Genomic DNA, 24,630 nt, shown 5'->3' on the forward strand with positions numbered 1-24,630 from the left:
CTATAGTCCCTAGCTAGTATAGCTTTCAGGACTGGGTAAATTAATTGTGGTGTGTGTGGAACCTATCTAGCTCACTGTGATCAGGATTGACGCCCGGTCCTCAGGGCTCCTGTGTAATGGGTCTAATTTAATTCAGGTCTCGCAGCCATAAAGATGTAATTATTACTAGCCTCGGTGGCCTTACTGTATCTACTGTAACTGGGAAAGATGCACTCAGCTTTCAGTCACACACACAACTACAACGCTGACAAATTCACCTGTCTACCCTCACGCATATCTCTCACTTACTATTCCTCAATCTCCTAGCAATAAATCGGTCTCAATCTCAATTTCAGGGATTTAAACCAGTGGCTTGGTATCTAAACCTAGAGGGAGCGGGGAATCTACAGGAGGGCAGTGGAGGGAGAGAGAGAGAGAGGACAGGGACAGCCCTGGTCTCTAATGCAGTTGTCCAGACCAGCATCATCCAGAGTGGCCTGACCTCCCGTGTGGACAGGCAGAGAAAGAGAGAGAGCAACAGCGTCAGTGATTAGAGCAGCTGAGAGGAAGAGGAGGAGGGGAGATTGGCCAGAGGGAATGAAGGAGGACAAGAGGGAAGAGTTCAGTTCAGGGTAAAAGGAAGAGAAAAAAAAGAACAGAAGAACATTGAAGGAAAGAGGATGAGGCATGAAAAAGGAGATGGACAGATGAGCAGGGATAATGAGACGAAGAGGAGGAGGTAGACCTGAACAGAGTGCCGTCAGCGTCGAGTCCGACAGAAGTCAATGAGTCTTGAAGGAACAGCTTGAGAGGGATGTCTGGTCTGATGCAGTCAGTCTGTGTGTGGTCTGGTGGAAACTAGAGTGCAAACTACTTAACTGTGTCCAACTAAATTTAGGTTGGTTGGATACAATGGTACCGTTCAGTACAATTACAGTGTGTCAAAATTACTATATGCATGAGTGTGTGCAGGTGTGTGTCAATATGGGTCCTCCCCCAACACACACGTGTACACACACACACACGTAGGTCACACCAGTGTGAAGAGATGGCCTTTCATTGGCCTCTTTCATGCTTTGTTTTGTTCATATTTGTTGTGTTTTTTTGTCTATTCTGCCGCTCCCCATGGTAACAAGCTGGTAGCAGCCAATCAGAGCACTGACTGAGAGGGCCTCGGCGAATGCAAACGCAGGGTGATTATTTCAGGAGTGAAATTGTGCTCCTGGCTGCACCTGGCTCATTTGATTAGCAAATTTGAGTTCTGAAACTTGCCATGACGGCAATGACCGGGGGGATTGGGGAAGGGTACACCCTAAGAAGGTCGTTCCATGAAATGTGTGACTTTTGTTATTTTAAGTAGTAATTGTGCACCAATATAGATTTAAAAATATATATAAACCACATGAAGTATTCAATAAAATCGATTTTTAATATGAATAAACATTTGCTAAAGAAAAGAAAATCGACATTTTGACATGTCCCTCTGTGTACCCTATGACCTCCAGGAAGATTTTAACCCACTTAACCCCACCATTTCTCCAAGTTTTCCTAGATATTTTGTTGCTTTGACAGTCATTTCTGAAGATGATTATTTATCTAGTGTCATTAGTGATTCAAACCTGTCCCTCATTTTAAAGGCCAACCCTGTTATGTGAACTGAACTCATGTTAATATGATGAAACTCCTATTCCTGAGTGGGTTGAGTGGGTTGAGTAGGTTGAGCATGACACGTCAACCCTGTTACCCATAGATAGACAGGCTAGAAATGTTTTATCCATTTCATTTTTTTATGTGAAGATTGCATCTCCCTGTCGCACACCACAAGCTTCCATTCCCCCTGTCACAAGGGAATTTATACCTGATTTAAGTTAAAATCACAACCATGTTACTTTATTTGGCACCTACTAAGCACTTAATAGTATTTTTGTTGGTTAAGCTTCAAGATGGGGAAACGTGTCGTTTTATTAAGTTGAACATTTTTCTCTTTATGACAGAAAGGAAAAGGCACTGAATTAGTCGAAAGACCCAACAAGGGCAAGTCTCCAAATTCTACTTGGACAATGTGACAATTTCATCCTACTCATCGTATTATTATTTTGTTTAACAAGCCTGATTTTATCCACCATTGAATTGGAGCGATTGCAGGCCCTATTTCCGTGCCTATTAACACCTCTGTCACTGTTCTGAAGACAAACACGGTGCGTCAGTGTAGGTGTGGACGTAAGAGGTCGACATGCCTCTCCAAAAAGTCCCAAATAAGACTTCCTTTCTGTAATTACCATTTCATCAGCGTTTAACTGGCCCGAGCAGTCACTAATGCAGTGGAAAAGTTCAAACTCATAATTTGACCCTGTGCCTCCCATGTCTCAACTGAAAAAGACGTGTCAGAGACAGTCTATCAAAGTTCTTAACCCTCAAAGTCAAACGGATAAAAAGTCTGAAAGTCATTCAGGATGAGTGGGGTCTCCGTACAACTAGAAGAGTTGGAGGGAGAGGAAGAAGAGGAAGGGCTGTGTTTGGCTTCCCGGCATTTCTACTCACCTTCAGGTCGCGGTGGACCACGCCCATCTGGTGGCAGTGGAGCACGGCCTCTAGGATCTGCTGAATGCAATGACTGCATGCAAACACCAGGGGGCGTGGGTTAGTGACAAGCTCACACTCACTGTGTGCCGTGCGTTCTCCTTGAGACGGAGGTGGGGGGGCAGCAAGGGTGGTGGAGGTGGTGGTTGGGATGATGTTTAGGCCATTGATTTGTTAATATCCCTCCAACTACCACCCCTATAACACCAGTACTCCAGTGTAGAGCCAATGTTTTTACCCAATTGAATATGACTGCTTTGACTATAAGGTGAAAGCAAGATTGTAGATATTCTAATAACTGAATGCGGCATAAGTTAAACAAAAGTGTGTTCTGATTGGACCATTAAGAACAAGGACATCTGGCTATGACATCATCACCCACCACCCCCACTCACTGTCCCCCCGGGTCTCAAAACAGAAGTGGTGTTAGCTCCCCGCTGGCTGTGAGCTCGACCCTGGGGAGGGTAAGGAGGAGGGAGGTGTATGAATTGATCCTATTTATACCCCTCTTAAACCAGAAGGGGCTTATCAAATACGCCCAGGACCCAGGCTCACAGCAGGCGTTCAGAGCAGAGAAACGAACACCGGAGAGAGATGCTACATGCACATCGTCTTTGGGTTTACAGAGGAGGAAAAGGTGAGCTGTGTCACCCCCCCCTCACCGCCCTGCCGCCCCCACGTGGGCCACCTGACCTCAGCCACGAGTAGTGATTGGTGGAGGGTTCAGGGTGGCTGCTGGTAGGGGATTGGGTTTGGAAGAGAGGTAGAGGAAAGCGGCTTGTGGGGTTACAGGGTGAATGGGAGGGGCGGGGTGGATGTTAATTGGTGGTGGATTTCTGGCGGACGGGTGGGCAGGCGGGCGAGGGGGCCGGCATGGTGCCAGCATAGCCTCTGTTGTGTACTAACCTTCATGTCCCTGTGAACTATACCACTTTGGTGACAATGATTTACACTTTCTAGAATCTGCTGTATGCATTGGCTGTGGAGGAGAGAGACAAGGCCAGAAGAAGCGAAGAGGAGAGAACACACATCAGAAGAAAACACCAAAAAACACCAACAAAAACACACAAAAAAGACGAAAACGAGAAAGGCCAGCGAAACTGTAATATCAAAAGTAAAAACTAGAGAGAGAGCGACTGAGAGACCGAGAGAGAGAGAGAGAGGAGAGTAAAGTTCACATCATGTTCTACCACTTAATCTTTTGGAGAGTGACAACGCTATTTCGGTCACAAGGACGCTAATTGACTTTCAATATCAGGAATGACAAAAGGACTGAATCTTTTAACAGTCTTACTTTAAACAGAACATTGTTTTTTGGAATGAGTAGAAACTATCCATATTAAAATGATATGACCTCAAACTCAGGTCTTTGTGTGGTTAATGGTGTGCGCTATACAGGGGGAAATAGATCCGCAGACGGCAGCCTCGTGGCAGGAGAGCAACAGAAAAACAGACGACAGAAGAGTATCTCCATAAGACACATGCCAGACAACGCACACAGATATAATACAGATATCATCAACTCTATTACTAAATTACAGTAACAAAAGAGAAAGAGGGTGTATGCAGTAACACACAAGTACTTTTCACACGCATAATGTGTTATGTTGAGGCAGTAACTTGTGTCATTTTTAAACTCTAAATGATGAAAAATCCACTAAGTCTATTGTGTACAACTAAGTGAACTAGAATGTGTTTTTTTTGTCTTTTTTTTTTTTACATCCACTGACATGTGTTTAACTAGACCAGTAACATGAGTTGCTGCTGTTAAGTGAGTCTGTGCGAGTCTGACCTGGCGTCTGCTTCGCTGTAGTACTCTCTGGCTACGATGTCCTCAAACAGCTCCCCACCAGTCACCCTGGAAGAAAGGGGAATAAGAGACGTGATAATTCCATGCTAAAAGTTCAGGAAAACAACGAGAGACCCGGAGAACGAGGGTGCAGTCAGCTATGCAAATCTGCCTTTTCGGGCATCTTTCGAGGAGAGAAACGAGACACCAAAAGATGTCACGATTTGGACAAAACAGCAAATATGCTTGTGCTTTCTGATCATTAGAAAACCATTAGACATCCCTCCAACGGTGTTTGAATAAAACATGTAGTTGACATATTAGATTGGAATGCATTCCTGTGTGTTCCAGTGAGCTAAATGTCCCGAATCGTAAGTGTTATTCCAAGGAACTGGGCAACACAGGAGATGGGAATGTTTCATGTAACCACTCTTGGCACTGGAACGACACCAGACTGTTGTACCTGGATTGTGTTCAGAGTGCAATAAACCGCAGTCAAAACGTCCAATGGATTCTCGCAATGCTTTCAGTTTGTTCGTAGTAATGCATTAAAAATATAAAGGCAGGTGTATGTAACAGAATTATATGTGTTTTACCTTTATTCACGGTCAATGTAATTTGCCTCATTTGTCTCGTCGTTTGGTCGTCATTCGTATGGCCAGGTTTATTTGGGTAAAAGGAAAGAGAAGCTTTCATCCCCGCAATTCACTAATCTCAGCTGCCTAAGAGCGGCAGGCACCCCCCCTTTTTTTTTTTTTTTAAACAGCCCTTAGTCAAATTAAATGCAGCATTTTAAATAAATTGGGACCGACTTCCCCCTCCAGCTGTGCCAAATTAAACACCGCCAAAACTGCTGCCAATATACAAGGGAGTGATAGAGAGAGATGGAAAGATAGTGGAAGTAATGAGCATTGAGCTGGATGGACTATGCAAAAGAGCGAGGGAGAGTAGACGTAAAGTTATTCTTCTGGAGTGATATTGATGTGCGTCAAAAAATTTGCTGAAATATGGATGCAACATGCAGTAGCATGTGAAGAAACACAGACATTGTTGCTGGGGAGAGAGCTATATGGAAGGCTAGCGTTCAAACTAACTGTGATGCATCATAGGAGCCAGGCAAACAGACCTCGAAACCAATACATACTTTACTGTGTCCCCTCTAAATACAGCCCTGAGTTGTTCACTGTCCAGATGACCTCACCAAGGGAAAACTCCAGGGCATTAATTGGCTTTAACTAGGGCCCAGAGTTTCAGGAAATACTCAGAGCGAGACGGGGATTTCCAGCCCACTTTGACATCTGTGGAACATAAGGTTCGTTTTGGCATGCTGCCATTGGAAATAAACACACTTGATCAGCCAACGGATTAACCTTGTAATCCTTAAAGGAGGAGATAGGCGTTTAGTCTATTTAAAATACCCGTGCGGAGCGGTGGTATATTCCAATTTCTTCACTACATCAGAGTCTATGAGAAGATTAGACTGTTAAGAGTAATTTACAAGCCCATCACATAATTTGACTTGAGGGTGAGAAAACAACGCAACATTTTTATTTTTTAAACGACAACACCCTTTCCTAGTATACACACCCACACACAGTAAATACCAGTGGAAACAGAACTGGAAAATAAAGTGCTGTCTACTGGTAGGAATAAGTAAGGAGAGTTTAAGTTCAGGGAGAGACTCCTGTGCAGAGGAACATCAGGGGAAGAGGAGAGGGCTGGGCATTCAGCCTTTAGCCCTCCTTAAAATAAGGACCCCCCCCCCGCAGTGTAGAGCAGGGACACAAAGAGCCTGGACGGATGCACTAGTGCACACGTCTTTATTGCCTTCGGGGCCACCTTTGGAGCTGCCCACTTAGATTTCCATAAATATGAATCATGTAAATATCCTTGGGGGCATGAGTCGAGCGATGCCTCAAAACCCGGCGTTGACACCTCTGAACAAACATACACATTTACAAAATATTCAAAACAACAGTGACAATGCAAAACATTGCTCACAGACCAAGTGTGTAAGCTCGTGAACTTTTCTTATCTATCTTTGCAAGCTTGGCCAGCTCTGAACCAATGGTAATTGCGATGAACCCTTCTGTTCTTTGGATGATTATGTAAATTCACCCGGAAGGGAGCGGTGAGGAGAAAAGACAACTGCCAGAAAGGAAGCCGATGAAGGGAAGATGGTACTGGTGAACAGAACCTAGGAGAGGAGGCAATCTACGGAGCACATCTGTGTTAGTTATTCCCACGTCCTGCCTGGAGAGCGTCTGGGGACATACATGGAGGAAATAGAATTGGAATTAGTATTAGTTTATCTAGCAACTACTACATGTACAGTGTGCTTACAAATTAATATGCCCCACTAACAGGTAGGGCTGGGAATTGACAGGGACCTGGCCATTTCAATATTATCCCGACACATATAAACTCAGCAAAAAAAGAAACTGCCCTTTTTCAGGACCCCGTCTTTCAAAGATCATTTGTAAAAATTCAAACAACTTCACAGATCTTCAATGTAAAGGGATTAAACACTGTTTCCCGTGCTTGTTCAATTAACCATAAACAATTCATGAACATGCACCTGTGGAAAAGTCGTTAAGACACTAACAGCTTACAGACGGTAGGCAATTAAGGTCACAGTTATGAAAACTTAGGACACTATAGAGGCCTTTCTACTGACACTGAAAAACACCAAAAGAAAGATGCCAACGGTCCCTGCTCATCTGCGTGAACGTGCCTTAGGCATGCTGCAAAGAGACATCTCACAGCAAGAACTGGCAAATCTGGTGCAGTCCATGAGGAGGATGTGCCCGGCAGTACTTAATGCAGCTGGTGGCCACACCAAACACGGACTGTTTTTGACAACCCCTTTGCTCAGGGACACAATATTCAATTTCTGTTAGTCACATGTCTCGGTTGTTGAAACTTGTTATGTTCGTATAAATAATTACACATGTTGAGTTTGCTGAAAATAAACACAGTTGACAGTGAGAGGACGTTTCTTTAATTGCTGAGTTTACGATACTTAGGTGCCGAAACTATATTTATTGCGATTCTCACCATTCTACATACAGTGCATTCGGAAGGTATTCATCGTTTCACTTTTTCCACATTTTGTTATGTTACAGCCTTATTTTGAAATCGATTAAATAACTTGTTTTCCCCATCAATCTACACACACAACCCCATCATGACAAAGCAAAAACAGTTTTTTAAATTATTTTTTTTGCAAACAGAAATACCTTATTTACATAAGTATTCAGAACCTTTGCTATGAGACGTGAAATTGAGCTCAGATGCATCCTGTTTCCATTGACCATCCTTGAGATGTCCTTCTGCTACTTCATTGGAGTCCACCTGTGTTAAATTCAATTGATTGGACATGATTTGGAAAGGCACACAGCTGTCTGCATAAGTTCCTACAGTTCACAGTGCATGTCAGAGAAAAACCAAGCCATGAGGTCGAAGGAATTGTCCGTAGAGCTGCGAGACAGGATTATGTCGAGGCACAGATTTCGGGAAGGGTACCAAAACATTTCTGCAGCATTGAAGGTCCCCAAGAACACTGTAGCCACCAACATTCTTAAATGGAAAAAGTTTTGAAAAATCAAGACTCTTCCTAGAGCTGGCTGCCCAGCCAAATTGAGCAATCAGGGGAGAAGTGCCTTGGTCAGGGAAGTGACCGAGAACCCAATGGTCACTCTGTCAGAGCTCCAGAGTTCCTCTGTGGAGATGGGAGAACCTTCCAGAAGGACAACCACCTCTGCAGCACTCCAGGCATCAGGCCTTTATGGTAAAGTGGCCAGACGGAAGACACATGACAGCCCGCTTGGAGTTTGGCAAAAGGCACCTAAAGGACTCTCAGACCATGAGAAACAAGATTCTCTGATCGGATGAAACCAAGATTGAACTCTTTCCAAGGGTCACGTCTGGAGGAAACCTGCACCCTCCCTACAGTGAATCATGGTGGTGGGAGCAACATGCTGTGGAGATGTTTTTCAGTGGCAGGGACTGGGAGACTAGTCAGGATCAAGGGAAAGATGAACGGAGCAAAGTAAAGAGCGAAGCTTGATGAAAACCTGCTCCAGAGTGCTCAGGACCTCAGACTGGGGTGAAGGTTCACCTTCCAACCGGACAATGACCCTAAACACACAGCCAAGACAACACAGGAGTGGCTTTGGGACAAGTCTCAATGTCCTTGAGTGGCCCAGCCAGAGCCCGGACCTGAACCAGATCGAACATCTCTGGAGGGACCTGAAAATAGCTGTGCAGCAACACTCCCCATCCAACCTGACTGTACTTGAGGATTGCAGAGAAGCTCCCCAAATACCGGTGTGCCAAGCGTGTAGCGTCATACCCAAGAAGACTCTAGGTGCTTCAGCAAAAGGGTCTCAATACTTATGTAAATATGATCGTATATATATGCACCCCTGACAATTTCCATGATTTCCATTTATAAATAATTGGGTGTTTGGATCAGCAATTTCATTTTGATCTATCAAATAACTAATGGACACAGTAATATTTCAGTAGTGAAATTAGGTTTATGGGATTAACAGAAAATGTGCAATATGCATCAAAACAAAATTGGACAGGTGCATAAATCTGGGACCCCAATAGAAAAATCACATCAATATTTAGTAGAGCCTCCTATTGCTAAAGTAACAGCCTCTAGATGCTTCCCATAGCCTCTAATGAGTGTCTGGATTCTGGATGAAGGTATTTTGGACCATTCCTCATTACAAAACATCTCCAGTTCAGCTAGGTTTGATGGTTACCGAGCATGGACAGCCCGCTTCAAATCATCCCACAGATTCTCAATGATATTCAGGTCTGGGGACTGGGATGGCCATTCCAGAACATTGTACTTGTTCCTCTGTATAAATGCCCGAGTAGAGTTTGAGCAGTGTTGAGGGTCGTTGTCTTGTTGAAATATCCAGCCCTGGCGTAACTTCAACTTTGTGACTGATTCTTTAGCATGATTCCCAAGAATCTGCTGATATTGAGTGGAATCCATGCGACCCTCAACATTAACAAGATTCCCAGTACCGGCACTGGCCACACAGCATGATGGAATCCCCACCCAATTCTACTGCGGGTAGCAAGTGTTTTTCTTGGAAAGCTGTGCTCTTTTGCCGCCATGCATAACGTCCCTTGTTATGACCAAATAACTCTGTGTCATCAGTCCACAGCACCTTATTCCAAAATGAAGCTGGCTTGTCCAAATGTGCGTTTGCATACCTCAAGCGACTCTGTTTGTGGCGTGTGTGTGCAGAAAAGGCTTCTTCCGCATCACTCTCCCATACAGCTTCTCCTTGTGCAAAGTGCGCTGAATTGTTGAACGATGCACAGTGACACCATCTGCAGCAAGATGATGTTGTAGGTCTTTGGAGGTAGTCTGTGGGCTGTTTTTGACCGTTCTCACCATCCTTTGCCTCTCCGATATTTTACTTGGCCTGCCACTTCTGGCCTTAACAAGAACTGTGCCTGTGGTCTTCCATTTCCTCACTATGTTCCTCACAATGGACACTGACAGCTTAAATATCTGCGATAGCTTTTTGTACCCTTCCTCTAAACCATAATGTTGAACAATCTTTGTTTTCAGGTCCTTTGAGTTGTTTTGAGGCCCCCATGTTGCCACTCTTCATAGGAGAGTCAAAGAGAACAACAACTTGCAATTGGCCACCTTAAATACCTTTTCTCATGATTGGATGCACTTGTCTATGAAGTTCAAGGCTTAATGAGCTCACCAAACCAATTGAGTGTTACAATTAATCAGTGCTAAGTAGTTACAGGTATTCAAATCAACAGAATGACAAGGGTGCCCACATTTTTGCAAATAAATTCATTAAAAATCCTACAATGTGATTTTCTGGATTTTTTGGTCTAATTTTGTCTGTCATAGTTGAAGTGTACCTATGATGAAAATTACAGAGAGCTTTTAAAGCCAATAGCATTGTAGGCCTACTGAACTAGGTGTGTAAGGATACTGTACATATCTTAGAGAGCCAGGAAGGGATTGCATTGTTTCTGGTCACTGTAGGACATTGTAGCCGGAGCCATGTCTTTTTTTTTTCACGAGTTCGATCAGATTTAATATTGCAGATAGAGTGTGGCTTCCAGCATTTTTTTGTAAATATATTTTCCTTTATTATTTTCTCCTAACCCCATCACTACTCCCCTAATTGGAGTAACTACTTCCAGCTTATACATACTATATACATTTTATGAACACAATGTATTTAACAATAGTTATCTTTTGTTTGTATTAAATCCCATCCCCTCCCATCTCTCAACACCATCCAGTTTCGATTTCTATTTGCCATATATTTTTAAACTGATGTTTCAAACGTTCTGAACCTCTCTATTCTCATCGTTTCTACAGATTGCAAATGAAAGATACATTTTTGTTTTGCAAAAAGCATTTTTATACTATTGATCGATTGACTATGACTTTTAAAAATCAACTGCAGTGTTAGCTCCATGTAAATGTTGCAATTCCTTAGCCATGCCTGGACCTGCGACCAAAAACAAACTACATTTGGACGGTACCAAAACAAATTATCGCAGGATTCTGCCTCTCCTCAGTGCCATGGAATTGGTACATTGAATATCTCTTCCCAACTATTTTGAAATCTATATGACACGGCTGTCAATTTTTTGGTCCTAATATGAAACTGGTATACTTTTTTATTTATCTGCATTTTCTTTAACCAATTTTGGTCTTTAATGCAGGGCCGACAGACAAGATCCTTACTTTTCCCCCCCTTCCACTCGCCTACTTTTGCGGTAATGCTGAAATTAGTTGCTTGCACTTGTCAATGTGTATATTTGAGTTTAACCATCATTTTTGTTGTATTATTTGTTCCTTCTTTTCTGGTGAATCAAACAAAGCCATGTCTTACATATACCACTGGTTGGATGGTTGGGGTTGATGAGTTTTGTAGAGTGACAGGTTTGAACTTACAAGTCAAAGACCAGGTAGTGAAATCCCTCCTCTGATATGCTGTCATGGAGCCTCACTGTGGAAGAGAGGGGGGGGGGGGGGGGGAGAAAGCAAAAGTCTGATTAGAAATGATGCCTCTCAGACGGACCCATTCAGTTATTCAGACAGCAAGCGTGTCAGTGTGTGTAGTCTGATGCTTGTCCATGCCTGGGTGTGTGTGTGCCCGGTAGGCAGGGAAAGAAAAAAAAAAGTCAGGGGAGGAAGAGAGAAACTCATCCATTACACAAATTACCCTGAAACGCCCCCGATCCTGCCAGACCTCACTATATTCAATCCATAATAGACCTCAGACAAACTTCCCATTCATCTCACTGAGACAGACCCAGACAGTAGTACAACCAATGCAATACAGCAGTCTCGCTTTTAAAATCTACACATCCAAATCTTCCGCATGGAATATTAAATGTGATTGTTTATTCCACGTGTCAGGAGATGTCTTGCTGATGTATTGCCACAATAAACCTTTATGTTGCCCGTGTTTACAACAATTATGAACGCTTAAGCACATAAATATCACATGCTTCATAATGTACAAGAGGTTTCTATAAGACTTTGACAGACAATACAGTACACGCTAGTACACGCTATACATGTTTCCTGTTGATGTCACGACTTCCGCCGAAGTCGGCTCCTCTCCTTGTTCGGGCAGCTTTCTAGCCATCGCCGCTCCATTTTTTCATATTTCCATTTGTTTTGTCTTGTTCCATACACACCTGGTGTTCATTCCCTAATCACACTGCATGTATTTAGTCCTCTGTTCCCCTCCATGTCTTTGTGCGAAATTGTTTTATGTTATGTGGGTATTGTCACACACCAGACTTTTGTTTCATGTCCTTATGTGCTTTCGTTTTGGACCGGAATAAAAGTGTGCCTGTTAACTACACTCTGCTCTCCTGCACCTGACTTCGCCTCCCGTATACACCCAGCAAACTTTATTCAGAGCGGTTTTCCTCATCAGACCCTTTGTATCTGAATGCTAAGGGGGGGGGGGGGGGGGGTAGTAAAGGAGAGAGGAAAAGGGTAAGAGAAAATAGCCAGCACAAAAGGGTGAGAAAAGAGTGCAAAATCAATTGAGAGAGAGAGAAAGACGAGAGAAATGCCCTCTTTCGCTAAGAACCCACTCGTGTCTTCATTAGTTCTATTCCTGACTATTCCTGATTGTCATGGTGACCTTAAGGAGCGGGATGGCTCTACCGGTCGGATATAGATGCCAGCGAGACGGGACGTTAACGAGGCGATCACTGCGTGCACCAGCCAATCAGAGAATGAAACAGACGGATGACCTAGAAGAAGAAAGGTGGATGGACCTCCTAGAAATACGGGAACTGGGTCTTCTTTAATTTGAATCAATTGGGGTATTATCACTATAGCTAAGTCCTTAAATGATGTGTAACTCTGTGTCGCACTGCTTTGCTTTACCGTGGCCAGGTAGCAGTTGTAAATGAGAACTTGTTCTCAACTAGCCTACCCGGTTAAATAAAGGTGAAATAAAAATAAATGTTAAAATGGGGTAGAGATTGAGACATTAACCTAAAAGGATAGAGCCTGAAACCTGAGATAATTGAGGTACATGGTTTGATGGCATAATAATTAGGCAGGATAGTATCCATCCTGCTAGGCATTTGTGTTGTCCCGTAATCCACATTAAGGGAACATAAAAAGAGCACGAGATCCCATTGAGACTGAGGCTTCATGGAGGCTGTTCTTCTCACAGAACATTAAATCATGCCATCAGAAGCTGTCTCAGATAACACAACAATAGCTCCAGGGCCAATAGACAAAAGGCAATCCAAAACCACCCTCTTCCTGCCAATTTTCCCTCGCACGCATTTTAGCAGTAAGTTGTCTTACCAACAACAGACAAACAAAATACCCCCCTCTTATCATCCACTCGTTCTTCCACCCCCTCATCATCGTTTCTGCAAAAAAAGAAAAAAAGAAAGAAACAAACCCAACCACCCAGTGTGGTCACGTTGCTAGTGAAGTCTTAATTGGCCTCCGTGGGTCCCTTGGCAGCCTACGTGGGGGGGCTGGGGGGACGTGGGCTGGGGAAGCCGCACAGATGGGGGGGGGGGGTCTGCACAAACTATCAAGAGACGACACATGGGAAGACTTAACCAGTATTTACTCAGTATTTGAAATGGTTTTCAGTGTCATCGAGTTTGTTGGCTTTCAAAATGAGAATAGTCTCAAGGAAGTAAGGGCATGTGTGTGGAGGTGGGGTGGATTCAAATAATGTGACTTCCCGTGATGCGTGTGAGATCCTGAGGACATACGTACAGTAGCATTTTTCTTTTCTTTTTTTACAGGAAAACAGCAGCTCCATACTCACTGTCCTTTTTTAGCCATGGAGGTTTGGAACAACTACCCTGGCACGGTGGGCTGGCCAGGACTGAGACAGATGGTCAGTGTGTGTGTGTGTGTGTGTGTGTGTGTGGACAGTACACAGGCAATTATGACACAAGTGTGATTGGTCTTACTTAGAGTTCATCTTTGGTAATAACAGGTTATTTATGGCAATCTATGGTAACTTTGGTCATTTATACTTCAATAAAAAAAAAATATATATATATATATTAATATATAGATTTTGTTTTATCTGTGTCCATATTGTTCCTGAGTTTCTAGTGGATATACCATATGGTTCAACAGCAAGTAGTAGAATTAGTTTAAAAACCATCAAATCAACAATGACATTTTCAATAAAAAATAGACTCGACAACATTTGTGTAGACCTTCCTTGTGAAATGCTTACTTACAAGCCCTTAACCAACAGTCCAGTTCAAGAAAGAGTTAAGAAAAGATTTACCAAATAAAGTCAAAAATAATCCAAAGTAACACAATAAAAAGGCTATATACAGGGAGTACCGGTACCGAGTCAGTGTGCGGGGTACAGGTTAGTCAGTGTGAGTAGCAGCAGTGTACAAAACAAATGGGGGGGGGGGGGCATTTGATTAATTGTTCAGCAGTCTTATGGCTTGGGGGGCCGTAGAAACCGTTAAGAAGCCTTTTGCTCCTAGACTTGGTGCTCCGGTACCGCTTGCCGCGCGGTAGCAGAGAAGACAGTCTATGAATTGGGTGACTGGATTCTCTGACAATTTTATGGGCTTTCCTCTGACACCGCCTAGTATAGAGGTCCGGGATGGCAGGAAGCTTGGCCCCAGTGATGTACTGGGCCATACGCACTACCCTCTTGTTACGGCCAACATTTCAGAGTACAAACTCAAGGGACACTAGAGAAGCTTAACCAAGTTGACTTCTTCCCAATTGGTCGATACAGCTGTAATTCAGACACAGACACTGTTTCCCCCGTTGTAGTATCCATACCCCGCCTTGGGTGGAGTCTCCTCCTTATCTCTAAACATTGCATCATTATTGCTGGGCAGGGAGCTGAATGGGCCTTAAACGGTTCCTCCCCTTATCAGTACTGCCACATGTGACCATTTTCCCTGCGCTCAGCTCCTCCCAAGCTTCATTATGCCTCCACCCCTCATGTCTCTTTTAAAAAGAATGATTAACAATAGATAGAGCTCAGAAATCCAAACCCATCACTCTGTAGCGCCTTACGGTCAGATGCCGAGCAGTTGCCATGCAAGGCGGTGATGCAAGAGGTCGGGATGCTCTCGATGGATGCCTAAAATAAACCATACGGTGGGTCAATTTCCGCAAAACAACTAAGAGCGTTGAAGCGCAAGGCTCAACTTCTCCGCTCTTATGGTGCCTTGGCTGGCCACGCTGTAAACAGTGTGACGCGAACCCGTGCACATGCGCAGACACGGTGTGTGAGCGAAGTCTTGCATCTCACTCATCTCAATATCGGTGGTGATGCTCGTGTTTAACATGCTGAAACCGTCATTTTAAACCCCAATGGTAGTAACTTAGTGGATGGTTTATATTAAGGATAATTTTTTTACAACTTGGTCATTCAATTTGATTATTTGTATATATTTTACATGCAATAAGGCCACAAAGAGGGCCAGAAATAATTACAGGGTCCAGAGAATCTGAAGTACCCAAAAGGGCCACTAGATAGATGTCATGTGATAAATTACATAAAATCCTTGAAAGTTAACAAAATTCTTGTAGTTTACTGGTAAACTTAGAAAGTTTTCAGTAATATACCCTCCCTAGTCTTACTGCTGCCAGTGAAGCGTCAGCTGGCACATTGTCCAGAAAGAGGAGAGGGAAGAAGTTAGAGAGAGCAGGGCACTGAAGGTATAAGCCTTGTACAGCATGGGACTCACCGATATTGGGGTGCTTGAGCAGGCGACAAATCCTGGCCTCTCGCTCCAGCTTCTGGTGATCTATAGGAGAGAGACAAAACAAAAGCCATGAGTCTCGAGGCACACACCTTCACCTCGAGGGCCCGTGGCATTCCCTCGCCTTGTGGTTAGGGTGAGTAAGTGTCATCTTTTCTCCCATTTTCACATTCCTGTGACCACACAAAAAGACATTCCCTGTTGCTTCCATGTTCCATTCCCTTCTCAGTACGAGAGCAGTGTCAACACATTCACAACATGATCAAATATCCAGAATCAATGAGCTACAGTTGATGCCTGGTTATTATATATTACTACTACAATGGAGTCACTTAAAGTTGGCCTCTTTGGTGAACCAGAAATATAGACTGATCTTGTTTACATAAGGTGTCTCATCACGCTGCCAACAAGATATCAGATCACTGCAACACGTATGACAGCGGGCTTTGAGCAGCCCTAACACTAAGATGTGTTTATTATTTGTGAGATAATTGACATGTCAATATCACGTGCAACTAATTTAAACACAATTATTGAATCCAAGTCCCGTCCAACTGAGTCCAACGAACTAGTAGGGTACCCCATGATGAGGGGGACATTCATTTATTAAAGTCACTACGAGTAAGTATTTGAGAACCACTTAAAACAGTTTAAAATTCACCCAGGTTATTCATTGTACAGCAAACGTCACAGTGAAGCAGAACTCCAATTCCTCCAGGTTCCGCTTTCATCTTTCAAGAGGCCGACCGCAGGAACCACCGAATTATTTATCGTTAATAAATTCCGCCGACAGAACCAGGAAATGAACAAAATTCATTTTCACAGAGTTTAAGGTGGCGTGTCCTTCATAGATAAATCAAGACGTTGGACGGAAAAAAAGTTGAGAAGAAATATCCACCTGGTAGCTCAAACCAAGAGGAGAGCTAATTCTGATTTCAACTGAAGAGAGCTGCGCTGAAGGACCCCAGTTTGTAGAATTAAAATGGTGGACATGTTAAACACATACAATACATGACTAAACATATCATTAAAAAAACATGGGCATTAATATGGAGCTGGTCCCCGAATATCTGCTCGAACAGCTTCCACTCTTCACAGATGGCTTTCCACTAAAAGTTGGAACATTGCTGCAGAGACTTTCTTCCATTCAGCCACAATAGCATTAGATGTTGGGTGATTAGGCCTGGCTCGCAGTCAACGTTCCAATTCATCCCAAAGGTGTTTGATGGGGTTGAGGTCAGGGCTCTGTGCAGGCCAGTTAAGTTCTTCCACACTGATCTCGACAAAGCATATCTGTATGGATCTTACTTTGTGCACCATGGCATTGTCATGCTGGAACAGGAAAGGGCCTGTTGGATTCTAGCTTGAAATATACTTATTCATGTTACCATACTAGAACTTATTAATTACTTAACATGTATAAGGAATGTACATGTTAGGGGTCAAGGGAGGGTAAAGATGAACTAGGTGTGTGGAAAGTTACTGAGTGGGAAAAGGGACACAGAAGAATATTTCTATTCTATTCATATACAGCTGAAGACGGACGTTTACATACACCTTAGCCAAATACATTTAAACTGAGTTTCCACAATTCCTGACATTTAATCCTAGTAAGAAAATCCATTTCTTAGGTCAGTTAGGATCACCACTTTATTTTAAGAACGTGAAATGTCAGAAAAAGAGTAGAGAGAATGATTTATTTATTTCTTCACATTCTCAGTGACTCAGAAGTTCACATGCACTCAATTAGTATTTGGTAGCAATGCCTTTAAATTGTTTAACTTGGGTCAAATATTTCTGGGCAGCCTTCCACAAGCTTCCCACAATAAATTGGGTGAATTTTGGCCCATTCCTCCTGACAGAGCTGGTGTAACTGAGGCCTCCTTGCTTGCACACGCTTTTTCAGTTCTGCCCACACATTTTCTTTAGGATTGAGGTCAGGGCTTCGTGATGGCCACTCCAATACCTTGACTTTGTTGTCCTTCAGCCATTTTGCTACAACTTTGGAAGTAAGCTTGGGGTCATTTTCCATTTGGAAGACCCATTTGCGACCAAGCTTTAACTTCCTGACTGATGTCTTGAGATGTTGCTTCAATATATCCACATAATTTTCCAGCCTCATGACGCCATCTATTTTGTGAAGTGCACCAGTCCCTCTTGCAGCAAAGCACTCCCACAACATGCTGCTGCCACCCCTGTGCTTCACAGTTGGGATGGTGTTCTTCGGCTTGCAAGCCTCCCACTTTTTCCTCCAAACATAACAATGGTCATTATGGACAAACAGTTCCATTTTTGTTTCATCAGACCAGAGGCCATTTCCCGAAAAAGTACCATCTTTGTCCAATGTGCATTTGCAAACTGTCGTCTGGCTTTTTTATGGCGGTTTTGGAGCAGTGGCTTCTTCATTACTGAGGGGCCTTTCAGGTTATGTCGATATAGGACTTGTTTTACTGTGGATATAGATACTTTAGTACCTGTTTTCTCCAGCATCTTCACAAGGTCCTTTGCTGTTGTTTGGGATTGATTTGCACTTTTCGCACCAAAGTACGTTCATCTCTAGGAGACAGAACGTGTCTTATTCCTGAGAAATGGCGGCTGTGTGGTCCCATGGTGTTTATACTTGCGTACCATTGTTTGTACAGATGAACATGGTACCTTCAGGCTTTTGGAAATTGCTCCCAAGGATGAACCAATATTGGCTGATTTCTTTAGATTTTCCCATGATGTCAAGCAAAGAGGCACTGAGTTTGAAGGTCGGCCTTGAAATACATCCATGGGTACACCTCCAATTGACTCAAATTATGTCAATTAGCCTATCACAAGCTTCCAAAGCCATGACATCTTTTTCTGGAATTTTCAAAGCTCATTAAAAGGCACAGTCAATTTAGTGTATGTAAACTTCTGACCCACTGGAATTGTGATACAATGAATTGTAAGTCAAATAATCTGTCTGTCAACAATTGTTGGAAAAATGACTTGTGTCATGCACAAAGTATATGTCCTAACTGACTTGCCAAAACTATAGTTTGTTAACAGGAAATTTGTGGAGTGGTTGAAAAAACAGTTTTAATGACTCCAACCTAAGTGTATGTAAACTTCCGACTTCAACTGTATGTTATCGCTGATCATGAATGTTCCTAAAGAGGGAGGCAAAGGGGCAACAGCTTAGTTTCAATTCTTGATAAGGCCGGCCAGTTGCTGAGGAACCAGGACAATGAGGGTTGAGGAACTCAACTCGAGATAAGGTCAACAGATGGGGAGAAGACACTGTTGGTAGGAGGGGCCACAGGGGCCCAACCCGAAAGCCATCTGATTATAGTCCTCTCTCTCACACACACACCCATGAGGGTCCTAGACTTAAGCATGGCCATGACAATACCAGAAAGAGGAACCTACTGTGTTTCTGCCTAACAGAGAAGGACTGTCTATCTTAGACATGAAAGGAGATGACTCCGCCTAATTGGGAGGTAAAAAATGCTTGTGTGACTTGCATGTTGTCTTTGCAGCTGTATGGCCCAGTGGTTGAATAAACTTGGTTTGGGCTTCCTGTAGTCGTCCATTTGTTTTTACTCCACAAAGTTGGATGCACAGAATCGTCTTGAATGTCATTGAATGCTGTAGCATGAAGATTTACTTTCATTGGAACTAAGTGGACTAGTCCAAACCATGAAAAACAGCCCCAGACCATTATTCCTCCTCCACCAAATGTTACAGTTGGCACTATGCATAGGGGTAGGTAATGTTCTCCTGGCATCCGCCACACTCCGATTCATCCGTTGGACTACTAGATGGTAAAACGTGATTCATCACTTCAGAGAACGCGGTTCCACTGCTCCAGAGTCCAATGGCGGAAAGCTTCACACCACTCTTTCCGATGCTTGGCATTGCGTATGGTGATCTTAGGCTTGTGTGCAGCTGCTCGGCCATGAAAACCCATTTCATTAAGGTCTCAAAGAACAGTTCTTGTGCTAACGTTGCTTCCAGAGGCAGTTTGGAACTCAGTAGTGAGTGTTGCAACCGAGGACAGATAAAAAAAATTGCACGCTTCAGCACTCGCCGGCCCCGTTCTGCGAGCTTGTGTGGCTTCCTACTTCTCGGCTGAGCCGTTGTTGCTTCTAGATGTTTCCACTTCACAACAACAACACTTATAGTTGACTGGGACAGCTCTAACAGGGCAGAAATTTGACAAACTGACTTGTTGGAAAGGTGGCATGCCATGACGGTGCCACATCGAAAGTCACTGAGCTCTTCGGTAAGGCCATTCTACTGCCAATGTTTGTCTATGGAGATTGCATGGCTGTGCGCTCAATTTTATACACCCGTCAGCAACGGGGTGTTGCTGAAATAGCCGAATCCACTAATTTGAAGGGGTGTCCACATACTTTTGCATATATAGTGTATTAATGTTTGAGGAAAAACTTTGGCATAACAACACATTCACCTTGGCTTCTCTGTGTGAACCCGAGGTCGACGGCAGAGTGACAGGGACAAAGGGTGTAGGAAAGCGCACGTGGTTCAAAAATAAATACAAATGTCAGGGTACTTCTCGAATGAACTCGAATTGAAATGACTCCAACCCTGCATGTAAGCCACTGTCAACCATGATGTGCAGGGAGTTGAAGAGGCCCTTTCTTGCTGTGACATTTGAAATGTATGGCGAAGGTAAATAGAGTAGTGGTTTATGTACAGGTTACATGTCTGGTGAATGCATGGGGAATTCCATAGGCAGCGCCATAGGCAATTATATCGGAGGGTAGTCCACTTCAGTCTTTCACCTGCAGAGGAAGCTCAATGGCTCAGAACTGGTGCATGCCAGGCAGGTATTGAGGGAGTGTGTGTAAACTGGGTCATTTAACAAATCCTCATCAATCCAATTGGTTAATGCCAGAGCAATGCTACCCATATGTCAGGGAATCTGTGAGTGTGTATGTCTTGTGCATGCCTCCTCCGTGTGTCTCATTTGAGCCATATTCGACAATGCCTGATTCCTTGAGAGATAACAGGATATATTTAACACCATTTGTCCATCTCTAATCCACAGTCTTTGATCAAACCTGAACTTCACAGGGCTCTGATACTTTCTCATCCAATCGGATTCCAAAACATCCTAATCCCACAAAACACCAATCAAGTGCAATTTCCTTGCTTTTACAGGCCTGTAAAATCGGTGCTCCTCCAATCAGATGTGCATTTGCACGGTTCTAATCCCCACTACTCGAGCTAGATGTGATCAGGGAGCGTCACTAAAAGATCCCTCCAATCACGTCTTGTTTTACAAACGTCTAATCCCAATCACACCTATCCGATGTGCTTTTACAAGGCGGTAATCCCGGTCGCCAGGCTGACTTTGGCCTGCTCCCATTCTCTCACGTCGCCGAATCTGTGACATAACAGGAGTTAGAATGCTGCTCACCTCCAGTAGCTCAACCATCCAAGTTTTCAATCTCACTATCCTTGATTTAATTCTATATGGCTTTAGTCAATTGCTCTAATGTAAAGGATAATGGATTTCAATGAGGAGTTACGGTACCCAATTTACATTTACAACCTTTTAATGACATGGTTATTTAAAATGGGTCTAGACAGAAAGACCATGTAAACATCCATATTTTCTCCACAAACATACGCAAAAACATGATTTTCAAGATCACTACAGTTCACCAATCCAATTTCTATAAACGACCATGTAAATAAGAGGATCCAATTGGTCTGAATCACCATAAAATCGTGACACACAAAGAGTATGAATAGCCATCATTCTCTCACTAACGACTCGAAGCGGTGTGATTTTAAACATTAGCAGCACAACTAAAACAGTGTTGTGTGATTCACCCTGGAGCTGACCTATTTAGCGTCAGTCATCCCTATTTAGTGTCAGTCATCCCTATTTAGTGTCAGTCATCCCCAGATGAGCAGTGAGAGAGGGAGTGCTGTCAGGCCTGAGAAACGGGGGCAGGCAGCAGCTATTTTCACTGCAATCAAACCCCTCCCTCTGTCACTAACTTGACGGAAATCATAGCACATCTGGTGCCGCTGACTCCCTCAGGTCCAGTCGATTCTCAGTCCCCAATGCCTTGAAGAGGCCAATTCATTGGTTTCTTTCTTCTCTGATTGGATGCGAGGAAGTGTGTGGTTGACACTTCCTCGGCCCTTTCCCCCGTTCCTCCGGGAGACCTTACTTTACACCGTCTCATCCTTGGCAGCACAGCCAGACTGATTTAAAATAGAGAGCCAATTATTTTCCTGGAAAAAAAAAGAACAAACAGCTCTACTTTAAAAGCGAGAGAGCAAACAAACGACGGAGAGAAAGCTTCTTAAAAGAGGGAACGAGTGCAAGCCCCCCTGAAAGCAGCAGAGAATCCTGGGTAGTCCGTCATTAAAAAAAGGGCCATTTCAAATGCAGACTGGTCCATTCAAATAAATGGTGCGCCGTTTATCACGAGAAGACATTGTGTTTTTACAACACTTTGCAAGAGAAACTGATGAGCCTGAATCAGTTGCCACTGAAAATAAGCCCCATTACAACACTTAAGTTGGTTTTATAAAACCGATAACGCGGCAGGGAAGTATGCAAATGAAGACCCATGGCACACACACACACACACACACAAATGAAGACCCATGGCGCACACACACACACACAAACACTGGCAGATACAAATGAAGACCCATGGCGCACACACACACACACAAACACTGGCAGATACAAATGAAGACCCATGGCACACACACACACACAAACACTGGCAGATACAAATGAAGACCCATGGCACACACACACACACACACACACACACACACACACACACACACACACACACACACACACACACACACACACACACACACAAACACACAAACACTGCCAGATACAAATGAAGACCGGCATTTCCCTTTACCATCCCTATCCCCCTAAAGACCAGAGGCTCGCCCCAGATAGATGGGCACACCTGGGTACCCCCGGGCCTCATGAATACGGTAAAGATGACTCCGCCGCACTAACCTACTCCGGGTGTGAATGAGCCTTTCTATGACAATGTGCTGCTCATACATGGTGTGTGACACCCCAGCAGCCCAAGACCCTGTGTTCCAGATCCATCCGCATAATATTTTTTATCATCAATATTTTTAAATATATATAATTAAAATAAATGAATAAACATTTAAAAATCGGTGCAGCTGACTATACAGATCCTAGCAGACAAAAGGGCAATGGGATGAGTCATAGTAATGGAGAGAATCTAACCCGAGAATCCTCATCATAACACAGCTAAGCCATCGGAGAGACATTATTGAGGTACCGAATGTAATGCTGGTCAATTCTTCATATATAACATAATACCCAGTGCAACCTACGGCATTTGCTATGAGCTCTTTGGACAAAAAAAAAAAAACGATGAGTGAAAGTGTGTGTGTACACACGCTCAAATATGTTGCTGAAGGGCCTGGGGAGGGGCGAGTCAAGTTGAGGTCAGTATATAGTGTGTCTGTCAGATGACTTGACTGAATATCGAGAGGAAGAGACTTTTCTAGTGTGTGTGTGGTCTTAGTCAACGCTCTCTCGACCCTTGGCAGGAACATTGACTCAGTGCACAGTGTCGATGTAATGCCAATGTGTGTGTCTGTGTCACTTTCTCTCTTTCCCACTCTCCTTCAGCCCCCTCCTTAAGGCTCTGATTCCCAGGGGCGAGACGGTCTGTTACGCCGTACACGGACTAGTGGATACGCAGACGGTCTCTTTCGGACAGACCCAGACCACTAAAATCAGCACTCCAAAGTGTTTCAAAATCTACACTTCCATACGTTCTGAACTTTCATGCCCAATGGTCTGTTGCCACAAATGTTCTGAGCACATAGGAGAGTATGCAAGTGCTAAACCTACAGGCACATAAAACTATCTTCTATAATTACAAGAAGGAAATGGCGGAGCACGTATTAAGGATACAGGCAGTTAAACACTGTTTCTATAATCGTAATGATGCAGACAAAAAACTAAGCGTGTATTAATGCCACAGAATGTTATTCATCATAGACCAGGGAGGAAATACTGCATTATGCAACAACAACAAAAAAAGATATCAACCCATTTCTTGGCAGAGGGATTGATGGGACACAGAGAGCTACAGCTTTGCGTAACAAACAAATGTGTGAAAAAAAAGGAGAAAGGGCAGGAGGCACAGGAAGGGCAGCAAAGATGGAGGGGGTGAGATGTAGAAAGTGATAAGTAGTCAAAAATATTTATGCAAATGGTTTGAGTAAGTGGGTGAATAAATGAATGAACAAATGAGCCAATGAGTGACTGGATGTATAAATGGCTGAATTAATTAACTAATTAATAAATGGAGTGGATTTATGTTCATTTCAATGTTATGAATGACTGGAAATGTGTATGCTAGCATGAATACAGAATGTTATGCAAGAGTCTGTATGCGTGTCTGCATCCTGCAACACTGATGGTGATCCCCAGTCACACAGAGAGGTAGGCCAGCCTTCCCTGTCGGCCCGGTTCAGTATTCAGTCCACACTCCGGTAGTGCATCTCAGTAGGGCATCCACGGGCAAAGACCCAGACACTAAACACCAATCTTGTATCTGCTCCAAACAGCCAGCAGGCAGGCACGTGTACACACACACCTGCCTAAACACACTGAACACACACACACACACACACACACACACACACACACACACACACACACACACACTAGATGTGGCGAAAGCCCCAATCCATTCTCCTAAAGAGGATCTTACTCTCTTATCTTGAGCCCTGGCCCACACCGTCACGTCGATACAAACCACACAATGGCCAGAGCAGCAGACCAACTTTAACAAAGGCCACACTACACACGAGCAGTGCTGGCTGAAATATGGGAGAGGTGGCAATATGCCATCAAAGCTTCTGACTCGCTGCTCCTCTTGGCTGTGTTGCCAAGGCAGCGAAAAGAAAGTGTTGCAAAGGGTCGGAGGCCACTTCCACCTGCAATGTGTCAGATCACAGGTAGTAATCCTTAAGAGTCTATT

At 43.6% G+C, this 24,630-nt stretch overlaps 1 protein-coding gene across 12 annotated transcripts in view; it reads right to left on the reverse strand.

Annotated features, from left to right (window-relative positions):
- Nucleotides 1-24,630, reverse strand: part of LOC109906605 (calcium/calmodulin-dependent protein kinase type II delta chain) — a 112,507-nt gene that overhangs the window by 38,487 nt on the left and 49,390 nt on the right. For 6 of the 12 annotated variants that reach the window (XM_020504400.2, XM_020504391.2, XM_020504393.2 and 3 more), the window contains exons 3-6: nucleotides 15,596-15,655; nucleotides 11,313-11,367; nucleotides 4,352-4,417; nucleotides 2,521-2,593 (exon numbers count right to left, since the gene is read on the reverse strand). In XM_020504400.2, the coding sequence (XP_020359989.1) occupies nucleotides 2,521-2,593; nucleotides 4,352-4,417; nucleotides 11,313-11,367; nucleotides 15,596-15,655 (254 nt within the window). Of the gene's footprint in view, nucleotides 1-2,520; nucleotides 2,594-3,465; nucleotides 3,539-4,351; nucleotides 4,418-11,312; nucleotides 11,368-15,595; nucleotides 15,656-24,630 lie in introns of all 12 variants that reach the window. The other 6 variants (XM_020504390.2, XM_020504392.2, XM_020504394.2 and 3 more) reach the window with 1 other exon arrangement.

This window comes from Oncorhynchus kisutch, linkage group LG16 (assembly GCF_002021735.2).
Source record: "Oncorhynchus kisutch isolate 150728-3 linkage group LG16, Okis_V2, whole genome shotgun sequence".
Taxonomy (NCBI): Eukaryota; Metazoa; Chordata; class Actinopteri; order Salmoniformes; family Salmonidae; genus Oncorhynchus; species Oncorhynchus kisutch.